This window comes from Engystomops pustulosus, chromosome 5, assembly GCF_040894005.1.
Source record: "Engystomops pustulosus chromosome 5, aEngPut4.maternal, whole genome shotgun sequence".
NCBI classification, from domain to species: domain Eukaryota; kingdom Metazoa; phylum Chordata; class Amphibia; order Anura; family Leptodactylidae; genus Engystomops; species Engystomops pustulosus.
In genome coordinates, this window is record NC_092415.1 from 46,338,039 (window position 1) to 46,350,586 (window position 12,548).

Sequence of the window (12,548 nt, forward strand, 5' to 3'; positions counted from 1 at the left end):
CTGCCAAAGGCAGACAAATGCAACCCATATCCGGGCAATATTGTGTATTAAAAACATCACTTTTATTAATAAGTAGGTAAAATAAAGTATTTGTTGTGAGCACAACTTGTGTGCTCCAGGCAAGAATAAAAAGAGTTAAAACACAGTATTTGTAATGGTATATAGAGGATTACAAAAAACTGGTAGACACAGTAAGTCCTAAAACTTTAAAATAGAACATTTAAATATTTGCAGCCATCAAGACCTAAAACCATCTATAAAAGAATGCAATACAAATATTTACTACAAAAATGTAACAAGAAAAAAATGACTACAATAGCAGCAAATAACAGGAGTCTAATAATAATGGTAATAATTATTATATCACTGTTATTATTAAAAAGTATTAAAAAGAACAATGCAATAAAAACAGACATTAAAGGGGTTATGCCACGAAACAATTGACTGCAAAAAGATGTCAAAGAGGTTAAAATATTTCAAAAATCTATTTGTAATGGTTACCTGGAATTAAAGATACCTTTCTATTTGTTATTATGATGCGTGTTCAGCCTCTATTCTGCGAGGGGCCTAGCCAGGCACATGCACAGCACTGACAGCGGCAGTTATTGCACGACTCAGTGCTACAGAGCGCTCAGCCTTCAGACTCTCCTTCCACCTGCTGTGCTCAAATAGTCCCTGCATTTACTGATCCAATAGAAGTCCAATAGAAATGTGTCATACGCCCCATGATAGATAGGAGGGGCCTGCAGCAGGAGAATATGACTCCTCCTGCTCCCCCTCCCCTCTCCCTGTGTCTGTCAGTGAGATGAACTGTGACAAAAAAGACACACTGGAGGCTGCAATCAGGACTGACTGAAGGAGGGAGAAACAGGAAGTTGTGTATATATGCAGAGGGCAGCATGGTGAGAACAGGGGAAGGCTGAAGCTCTCAAAGGAGGCAAAGGTACAGATACATATATATATGTATAATCTATCTATCATAATAATGGTAATAATTATTATATCACTGTTGTTATTAAAAACTATTAAAAAGAACAATGCAATAAAAACAGACATTAAAGGGGTTATGCCATGAAACAATTGACTGCAAAAAGCTGTCTAAGAGGTTAAAATATTTCAAAAATCTATTTGTAATGGTTACCTGGAATTAAAGATACCTTTCTATTTGTTATTATGATGCGTGTTCAGCCTCTATTCTGCGAGGGGCCTAGCCAGGCACATGCACAGCACTGACAGCGGCAGTTATTGCACGACTCAGTGGTACAGAGCGCTCAGCCTTCAGAGTCTCCTTCCACCTGCTGTGCTCAAATAGTCCCTGCATTACTGATCCAATAGAAGTCCAATAGAAATGTGTCATACGCCCCATGTTAAAAGTGCACCAAAAAAAGTTGGTGCAGTCTGTCAAAGCAGTGCAGGGGGCACCAGATTCATGAAGAACGTGCGCCAGAAATCCTGAATCTGGCGCCCCCTGCACACTACACAGGACACTGCACATAGTACACATGTACTATGTATTCTCACAGCATCATGGTCGGTCAGGCTGACATGCATGACGGAAGTCTAGGTGGGTGCAGGGGAGGCAAACCCCACGTGTATCGTCACTCCAAAGTGACACTTACCCCTGAGGAAGTCACTTTGAAGTGAGGATACGTATGGAGTTTGCCGTCCCTGCATTTTTCTAGACCTCCAACATATTTACACTTTACTGTCCACGGGACCTAACATGATGCTGTGAGAATACATTGGGGGTCATTTACTAAGGGCCCAATTCACGTTTTCCCGACGTGTTACTCGAAAATATTTCCGATTTGCGCCGATTTCCCCTGAATTGCCCGGGATTTTGGCGCACGTGATAGATTGTGGCGCATCGGCGCTGGCATGCACGCAACGGAAATCAGGTGTTATCTCTGCAGCCTCCTGTGTGACCTGACTAATGGTGGAGGGAGGAGAGGGCTGCTACATTGCTATGATCCATGTTGGGGGAGGACTCCTCTGTGCAGCAGATAGTCATGTGTGGCTGCAGTTACCTTGTATCTGCTGCTGGAAGCACATGTGGAGCTGGTAAGCAGTGGACATCACAGCACAATCTCTGCCCCTCCTCCTCTATCACCTCCTATTGGCTGCAGTGTGTCAGCTGATCTCTCATTGTGGAGAGGAGCTGTGAGCCTGTGGAGTGATCTGTAGTGTAGAGTAGCTGCAGATCAGCTGTAGCTCAGGACGGGACACAGCTACCACTAGAGGGCGCCAGCAACCAGGACAAAAGGAGTTATCTCAGCAAGGCTGCATATTTTGTAATAAGTGTAAATGGTGAAAGTACTTGTCACAATGCATTGGACCCAATTACAGCCATTTGCTATCGTGACACAACCCCTTTAATAAATCTATCACAAGTTGTGATTCCCGTTCCCCACGCTGCAGCTGCATAGAATAAAATATAATACTAATCACAGTTTCTCAAGGGGACAGTTTTGATACAAATCTGTCCATTATAGGGGCTTATGGTATAGACAAGGGTCACCACAGGCAGCCATATCAGACCATAACCATTAGAGCCCATATGAAATTATTCAGCAGTTTGTGCTTCATGTGTGGGATCTCCTAGATATTAGATATCACTTGTATCAAAATCTGCAGCAGTTGCTCAATGTGCCTGGAGGAGAAATCGTACATTAATGGTAATCTGCTGTCTGATTTATACCTTGTAAAGTAGTATGACTGGCTAAATCCCGCACCATGATAAAGGATCTGGCAGGATTAAAAAAATATGCTAATGAGATGCAGGTGCCTCTGGGGGCGTGTTATTGCCTGTGCAGCCAGAGCTTGGAAGGGCTTTGGAGAAGTCACTGGAGCACTTGAAGCTCATTAAAATATTTTTAAAACATCTATTTTTTAGGAAAAAGGAGACCATATAAAACTATTACAAGGTCAGATCCTGCTTTAGGGTGCAAAGAGGATTCAGTCAGTAAGGTATAAATCAGACAGTAGATATCCTTTAAGAGCAATGGGTTGTTTGTGTAATTTAGGACAGGGAAGATTTTCTGACGGGTCTAACACCTTTATCTGGCATCTGGAATTAGAGGCCCCAACTCATAAGGAACTATTATTTGGATTTATATTTACATGCATCGTGTACTGTGTATAGTATAGTATAATAGCTCAAACTCAACTAGGTGTAGATGATGCTTCTGACAAGAACTATAAATTACATTCCTAATTATATACTGAAACCTGATAACTACCTGACTTTTCCCAATTTAAGGAAAAGAAAGGCTCCACTTCTTAAGCAATATATGACATATGACTACACTGCATACTGGTGCCCTACATGCCACGTATCAGCAGCTCCCACCATCACAATTATTAAGAGAATATCATGTTTGTAAGGAATGACAGCCAAGCTTTCTATAATGAAGAAATAAATACTTCTATCTCAGATAACGGGATGTATGACACTTGTAGAGTGGCCCAAAGCTACAGAAGATGCTGCGCTTGTATGTAATGTGATAAATGTCGGTTGCATTCAGTAATTGCAAAAGTTGTTTTTCCATTATAAATTGGACCTGGAGCAAACTGTCTGTAGACATTATTTATTCCCTTAGATCACAGGGAAATGTTACCATGTTTGATGCTAAAATGTCAAACCTGACAAAACTATAGAGATAACATTTTACCGAAATCTTCAAAGTATTTATCTAAAAATGGAGAGAGAAAAACAACCAAAAAATAGCAACCATTGCTAAGGTAATTGTGTCTGTACTACTTCAAATACCAGTCAGTTATGGTCACTTCAATGGTGCCCGATGACACTGAACATGAAACTTTATGATATCAATCTTAAAAAATATGTTATGTTTTTCTGTGTTTTCTTCTAGTTAGAAGAGTTGGCCCGTTAAGAAATCATATTATTAACTCACTTTAAAAGGAACCTGTCACCACATTTTCACATATACAGTGACCTATAGAGCAAAAATTATTTAGCTCAGATCCCTATAAATCATCTTTATAAGCCTGCCTAACATACAGCCAAGTCTGGCGGGTGTTGAGGGGGCGTGGCCTCCTGAGGCTGAATTCTTTTACTTCTTCGGACATCATCTCAGGTCCTTTGGCCCCCTAACATTAGCAAACTTTACTCAATGCATATATTTGATCACATGAAATCACAGCAATGTGCATGGACTTCCCTCAATGCCTCCATGCAGGCTGCTGTGATTTCATGTGATCAGATACATGTATAGGATACAGTTTTCTAATGTTTGGAGGCTAAAGGACCTGAGATGACGACGTGTCGAGGAGGCCATGTCCCCTTGACACCCTCTAGATTTGATTTTATGCAAAGTTTATAAAGATGATTTATGGAATTTGAGATAAACAATGTTTAACTAAAAGAAGGACAGTTAATAAGGCTCTATGGGAGCCTGCCACTAGCTGTATATATGAAAATTTGGTTCCCTTTAAGGCAGCGTTACTTATCCACTTATCCAAGGGGTGCAGCTGCATGAAAGGAGACATTGGGGCACATTTACTTACCCATTCCTTAGAGTTCACCAAAAGTGCATTGTGAGATGTGTAGCTTCCCCGCTCAGGTCAGACAGAGTTCTTCCTGGTGTATGTAATTGCATTGTCTTGCGACACAATTTGAAAGTTAAATGCCGCGCTAAGTCCGAATCAGTTGGATCGTCCGGCGGCACGCCCCCCTGATTTTTGTCGTATGAAAGCATGCGCAACTGCGCCACAATCCGATTGCTTGTGACACAACCCCAGTGCAGACCCCTGTTAAATAGCTGTCACAGCCATGCAAAACCCGAAAATGTTGGAAAGTTTGACGAAAGTGTGATCGCGGACAGGATAAGAGCAAGGCATGAAATTTTTTTAAGGGACTGTAGGGGAAGAAGCTAACCCACATAAAAAATGTGCTGTACAGCCAGTCCCCAGTTAGAAAAGGTTGGTGACCACAGTTTAAGGGATTATGACTGAGATTTTTAGGATCCTCATCTATTATCCATAGCAAAAAGTATATAAAATACTGTATTTATTGGACTATAAGATGCACCTTATTATAAGATGCACCAAATATTTGGACCTCAAAAAAATAGAAAAAAATATATTTCTCATCAATTAAAATGTCCTGGTTGTCACACAAACATCTCTGCAAAAGCTCCTCCACAAATAGCAATGTAACATGCTGACTGATAGCACTGCTACATCTGTACACAAACACACAGTTCTGATACATGAAAACCCCTTCTTCCCCCTACACACACCATTCTCATCCACCACATAACCACCTATAAATACTTAACCTCTACATACCCTCAGCTACCCATTACCTCAGTTTACCACCCCATCTCTCCAAACACAAACATATATATCATCAGCTCATGACATAACCCATAATATTTAAAGAAGACCTGTCATCAGAATTTTATCCCTTACACCAGTAATACCTGCTGGTAAAGGGTTAAAAGTCTTCCCCATATCACCTAAAATTATTTGCCACTGGGGAGCTGTACCTAACAGATGTTTTTTCTGATATGCAAATTATTGTAGAAGAATCATGTTCCAAATAGAAGAGTCATATTTTTTCCAGGCTGCCACACCTACCTCTTTTGATTTACAGTTTAAAGTCTCTTAAAATCTAGACCTGAACTGACAGGAAGTCCTCTTCCTGTCTACTTCCTGTCCTTACCAGAATGCTGCCCCTCTCACTGCATGGTGAATTTAGCAGTGAGCACTGTGTGGGAAACTGCATATCTTAAAATCTCACGGACCAAAAACAAATACTAAGGTCCATGTACAGCCACAGGTGAGAAGAGTGTATGGGCTAACTCCCCAAACAGGTACAAGCCAGTAATGGTAAAGACGTGTTCCAGGTCCCAGTAATTAATACACAAAAAAGATATACCAAGCCAGGCTAGAAAGAAGGGGAGATGCATAGCCCGCATGTGTGGCTGGAGTAACCCCACACGCAACCTTTCAATTTTCATGCGACATTCGGTGTGGAAGCTGGGTGTAAGCCCCCACCAATAAAGTATTATGGTCTATCCTTATATATAATAACTCCTTTATTTATACAGCGCACACAGATTATGCAGCGCTGCACAGAGCTTGCCAAAGGAAACCGGAGGAAATCCACTCAAATACAGAGACGACATACAAACTCTTTGCAGATGTTGACCCTGGGACTTGAACCCAGTTCCCCAGCACTGCAAGGCTGTAATGCTAACTACTACATTATACACTCACCGGCCACTTTATTAGGTACACCTGTCCAACTGCTCATTAACACTTAATTTCTAATCTGCCAAACACATGGTGGCAACTCAGTGCATTTAGGCATGTAGACATGGTCAATACAATCTCCTGCAGTTCAAACTGAGCATCAGTATGGGGAAGAAAGGTGATTTGAGTGCCTTTGAACGGGGCATGGTTGTTGGTGCCAGAAGGGCTGGTCTGAGTATTTCAGAAACTGCTGATCTACTGGGATTTTCACGCACAAACATCTCTAGGGTTTACAGAGAATGGTCCGAAAAAGAAAAAACATCCAGTGAGCGGCAGTTCTGTGGGCGGAAATGCCTTGTTGATGCCAGAGGTCAGAGGAGAATGGGCAGACTGGTTCGAGCTGATAGAAAGGCAACAGTGACTCAAATCGCCACCCGTTACAACCAAGGTAGGCAGAAGAGCATCTCTGAACGCACAGTACGTCGAACTTTGAGGCAGATGGGCTACAGCAGCAGAAGACCACACCGGGTACCACTCCTTTCAGCTAAGAACAGGAAACTGAGGCTACAATTTGCACAAGCTCATCGAAATTGGACAGTAGAAGATTGGAAAAACGTTGCCTGGTCTGATGAGTCTCGATTTCTACTGCGACATTCGGATGGTAGGGTCAGAATTTGGCGTCAACAACATGAAAGCATGGATCCATCCTGCCTTGTATCAACGGTTCAGGCTGGTGGTGGTGGTGTCATGGTGTGGGGAATATTTTCTTGGCACTCTTTGGGCCCCTTGGTACCAATTGAGCATCGTTGCAATGCCACAGCCTACCTGAGTATTGTTGCTGACCATGTCCATCCCTTTATGACCACAATGTACCCTGTAACATCTGATGGCTACTTTCAGCAGGATAATGCGCCTTGTCATAAAGCTGGAATCATCTCAGACTGGTTTCTTGAACATGACAATGAGTTCACTGTACTCAAATGGCCTCCACAGTCACCAGATCTCAATCCAATAGAGCATCTTTGGGATGTGGTGGAACGGGAGATTCGCATCATGGATGTGCAGCCGACAAATCTGCAGCAACTGTGTGATGCCATCATGTCAATATGGACCAAAATCTCTGAGGAATGCTTCCAGCACCTTGTTGAATCTATGCCACGAAGAATTGAGGCAGTTCTGAAGGCAAAAGGGGGTCCAACCCGTTACTAGCATGGTGTACCTAATAAAGTGGCCGGTGAGTGTATATCAATTAATAAGAGGGGATTGCATTCTCTTTCAGTGTGCACAAATAATTAACCCTTTTTTGGTGGTATGTCTGGCATATAGAGATTGCAGCAGAGCATACCATTTACTCTTATTGCTTTCTGTAATTATTTATATTGTAACATTTATTGTGTGATGTATTTACTTTTCACATAGTGTCATGTGTTTACCTTTCAGATTGAAGAATTCCGAAGGCTGAGGCTGCACATTAAAGGAGCGGATCTAGAGGATGAAAGTGATGGAATATTGGCTGATAATTTTAGACCAACCCAACCTCTAAGTGACAGGATTATTCGAGCAGCGTTTCAGTAAACCATATGAAAACATTTATTTCCAAGTAGGTTCATAAACTTTTGCTGACAATAAATAAAACAGCAGGACAAACCACAACTTGAGAATAAGATTTAGTGGGCTGGAAAAGTACTAGTCCATCAAGTTGAACCATTTTATACTTAAAAATATAACAAAATTCTCCTTTGGCAATCCCTGTATAAATATCATATAGTAAAGTGTGACTGATTACCTTGTGTAACTGAAAGCTGTTCTGAAATAGATAAAGAGAGAAGGCAGAAGTCTAACTCCTTACAAACCTGGATAATAATTGAGGAGATGCTGTTTAATACCTATTGTCCATTGGCAAGTTTGTTCTGATAACTTGCTCCCTGTGAATGTCAGATGTGCTTAACCAGGATTAGAACCATTGAACTGAACTGACATGCTGAGGTCAGGCCAGCAAATATATGTTCAGACTGTGCTTGCATAAGGAGTGAGTTTGTCAAAATAAACTATTATGGCTCTTGTATGCTCTTGTACATCACAAGGAAAAAAAATAAACACAGAAGTATCTGACTTTTTTAAAGTATATACAAGGTTAACTGCACAATTTATTTCTATAAAAAGAGCCCAGCAATACACTTACCTGCTGTAGGAAACTATAGATACTGGTTGGGCTGCTATTTAAAAGAAATTAAAGTACAGGTGCCCCACTGTACAGTTTTCATAATTGCATATATTATGTCTTTTTTTACTAATGCAGAGAACAAACATAGAAATACTCTGTTCTTTTACTTACTTGTAGGATCTGAACTTGAGCCACCATGTGCTGGATCCTTAGAATTTGAACTATCATGGATATAGAGTGAACACAGAACTGAAGACGTGCATGATAGCTGCAGTAGTTGATATCTTTGTTCATTGTAGGACATAAATAATATTAGTAACTGAGAAACTAACCTCATATGTCAGGTACTCTTTTCCTATTCCTTAACAGTAGAAGTTAAGGTGTTGAAAATACCAAAAAATAAAACTTAGATGCCAAGGATGGTTGTAAAATGACTTGTCCCAATTTACAATTTTTCAGTGATTATTTGTCAAATGTTTTAGACAGGAATACATGACTATTAAACTGTGACATTTCTATGATGAACCCAATGGGTGTTCCTTATCATACGCTGGCGCTGCCGAAGCCGGATACATCAAGAGGCTTCAGCCTGGTGTACATTTAACCGTAGCCAGTGAGTTTTCATGTATGAAAATTTGTGAGCTGCAGAAATTGCTCAGGCGCGGAAACAGGAACACCCCATGCCAGCCCACTTCCTGCCGGACGCGTCCAACCACACCCTCCCTTCATGCCCCTCCACGCCCATCTGGCGTGAAGGTGGCAGATATGGGAAAATAATCGCATGTGCAAGCTATAAGCTAGCATTTTCTATTATTATAGGGCTCATAAATATTTATTGCATAAAAATTTGTTGCATGACTTATATATTTGCGAGTTTAACCCAAAAGGTCATGTGCTTTTACTCTGTAAGTTGAAATACCCCTACTATTTCATGGTATTGTTTTACACTATATTGTTAAATTTTGTGCAGCCTAAAAATTGGGACTTTGTGATGTATTTATTTTTACCCTCACCACTTTTACATTCAATCTGGCCAATCAGAAAGCCTGGCTTTAGAAAACACCAATAGATCCCAATAGAGCAGCTGGAGCCGGCATGGATATAGCCAGCAGTCTCCATCATTTTACATGCAGGCACCTATGTAATGTATTGACAAAATCAGAAGCCATATCTTATTGCTAAAATATCAACATCCCATAATGTACAAATTGTAAGTCTCTTAAGAAATTAAAAATTATTTAAAAATAAATTTAATAAATGTTAATTAATCTTTCACATTTCCAATGAACTGTAACATGAGCTCGCCAAAGAAAGGATAGTTGATGCCATTCATAAAGCAAAGTCTGACATAATGAATTCAATGCTTGAACAGGAAGAAGTTGGCAGGATACCGTACAGTATTTAGTTGTAAAAAAATACATGTATACAATTTCTTTGTATTTTGGAAAAGTTTTTAATTTGCATAGTAGTTTATTTAAATGTTTTTACAGATTTAAATTTATTGCATTAGATATAAATATATGTACTATTTAGTGTCTTTAGTTTATTACTATAACTGATATACACTTTCGTTTTCTTTTTTAAAATAAGAGTTTATTTCTCTGTTTAGATGTTCCTCACACAAAATGTTATTTATAAGATTTTTTGTGACTTTGCTACTACTTTTATTTTTTAATGTGTACTGTCTAAATATAGATGATCTGAATTAGTTGACTTATGTTTTCTGAAATAGTGTTTTTATGAATTCTCCATACACAATTAGATTTTGTTTTGAGATTTTATTTCAACCACAAGTTTCAACCATTTCAAGTAACATATGAGATTTATTTTATTGTAATATTTGCCCATTATTTATTATCCTTTATTCAATAAAATAATTTGTAGGTATTTGTTATCTTGGCAGCATCTTCTCTAAACAAGGATGGACTGGTCTGCCAGTTAATCACCCCTTTAAGTCCCTGATTTGTTGGTTTCACCAACTTAGATGGTTTTGGTGCAGATGAAAAGCATTGTAGTAAGCATCTGTATTGACCATACACTTCAATATTTAGTTCATAGATTCAAACACAGAAAGATCAAGAACTCTGCAGTTGTGCTTTATAGTTATCTATCTTAGAGTACATTCACACAGCGTTCCTTACACGGCGGCCGTGCCCTGGAGAGGAGGAGGAGGTAACCCGTCCATTGGAAACAGCGTTGCATGCATTATCTTTTCCCGGTGTACCACCTCCGTGCCACCATTGCCGTGTATGGGGACGTATATGTGGCCGCAAATTTGCAGCAGCATATACATCCCAACAGTCTGAACGAGCCCTTAGAAGTATATTACAATCGTATTATACAAATTACTATTGTTATTAATAATAATAAAAGTAATATACAACAAAACAACTTTCAAAATACCATTCTATTTAAGAGTTCCATGCAGACCTATGTGTTTCCATGGATACAAACTACAGTCAACCGCTCAGAGGCCTAACTAGGAAAGGCAGGGCCCCATAGCAGACTTCTGAATGGGGCCCCCATACGTAATATGGTGCATAACCTTAAAGGGAGCCTGTCGGCAGGATTTCGGTTATCGGGTTACTCGCAGCTGCTGTAGGTCCACAGCGCAAACATTTTTTTTTGAGAAATCACATTTAGAAAAGGTCCATTTCTCTATTCAGCTTCTGGGACCCAAGTCATGTAATGTCTGAAGCAGGAGGAGTCACTGAGTCACTGTGGAACACCCGCCCACCTGACTCAGGCTCCAGAAGTTTTATAGAGGTACATATGGGATTTCTCAAAAAAAAAAAAAAAAAAACAGCAGACAATTCTGCATCTTGGAAAACTCCATTAAACTTTACTTTAAATGTATATTTATATAGATACCTTTATATCTTGATACATGTAGCTCTATGAAATCATATACATATATTTAGAACCTTCATACACATACAGTTATACAATGATACAAATACATTTTATATTCATATCCACATAGGCCACATAGATAAAAATGCAGCAGTGACAGGACAGGATGTTACATGAAGTGTCTTCTACTGCCGTTGTTCTCCTCTTCCCCTCCTCCCCCTTTCCCGGCATTTCTTCTCTGAGCAGCAGCTCCGCATACGGTTCTGTACTAGGGGAGATGTGCTGTGCAGGCATGTGTTACTGAACAGCACTTTCTACATTCTATAGTTCATGTGGCAGGTCGGATCCGGGCCCCCTGAGAGACGGGACCCCGTTGCAGCTGCTACGTCTGCTACCATGGTAGTTAAGCCACTGTCCAGCCTGATGGTGCAGTTTTACATTATAATATTTTTCTACCTTTTTTAGTACTGTAAGAGGGTTAATAAGAAATGATGAAACTCTTTCCAAAATTATCAAAATAAAATTGTATTCAACTAGTATTAGTTTATTACCGAATAATGTATCCACAAAAACAATCATATTAACATAATGAAAGAGATGCTCTATGTATTCAGAAATATGACCCATTATTGATATCTTGTTAGTAATATTTGATATTTATGTATTGTTAAAAAAGAAGCCCCAAAATTAAAATGCATAATAATCAAAGTAATATGTGAAAAATACAATAAATTATTTTATATTGATGTGGTTACAGGTAGTAGAACTTAGGCCCCTTCCACACTCGCGTTGCATTTCACGTCAGAGTTTGATCAGGGTGCGATCAGGGTTTGGTCAGTGAAAAACTGACATTTTGCATCAGAGTTCAATCAGTTTTCAGTCAGAGTTTGTTCAGTGTCTCAGTTTTTCATGCGCATTTTCAATGCAATTTCAATGCGTTTTTCACGTGCAGATAACACGCATGAAATGGACTCAGGACCGAGCACTATCTTTTCTATGGCAATTGATGCGTGAAAAACGCATTGCACTTGCAAGTGTCTCAGAGTGCAATGCGTTTTTGATGCATCTCCATAGACTTGTATTGTGTGTTTTTCACGCGTGACTTGCAAAAGTAGAGCATGTCGAGATTTAAACGCGCGTTAAAAAAAATGCGCATGTGTGCGTGAAAAAAAATGCAAGTCTGAAAAGACCCATTGATTACAATGGGTCAGAGTGCAATGCAAGTTCTGCACGTCAAAAGCACGCGCAGAAAACGCGTGTGAAAAACGCAAGTGTGAAAGGGGCCTTAGTCTTTCGTACACTGCACTTTGAA

At 39.8% G+C, this 12,548-nt stretch overlaps 1 protein-coding gene across 1 annotated transcript in view; it reads left to right on the top strand.

Annotated features, from left to right (window-relative positions):
* CA8 (carbonic anhydrase 8) overlaps nucleotides 1-10,078 on the top strand; it is a 92,311-nt gene extending 82,233 nt beyond the window's left edge. The window contains exons 8-9 of the mRNA XM_072151844.1: nucleotides 7,660-7,819; nucleotides 8,561-10,078. Of these exons, the coding sequence (XP_072007945.1) occupies nucleotides 7,660-7,794 (135 nt within the window). The 3' untranslated portion in view covers nucleotides 7,795-7,819; nucleotides 8,561-10,078. The remainder of the gene's footprint in view (nucleotides 1-7,659; nucleotides 7,820-8,560) is intronic.
* Nucleotides 10,079-12,548: the final 2,470 nt, after the last annotated feature.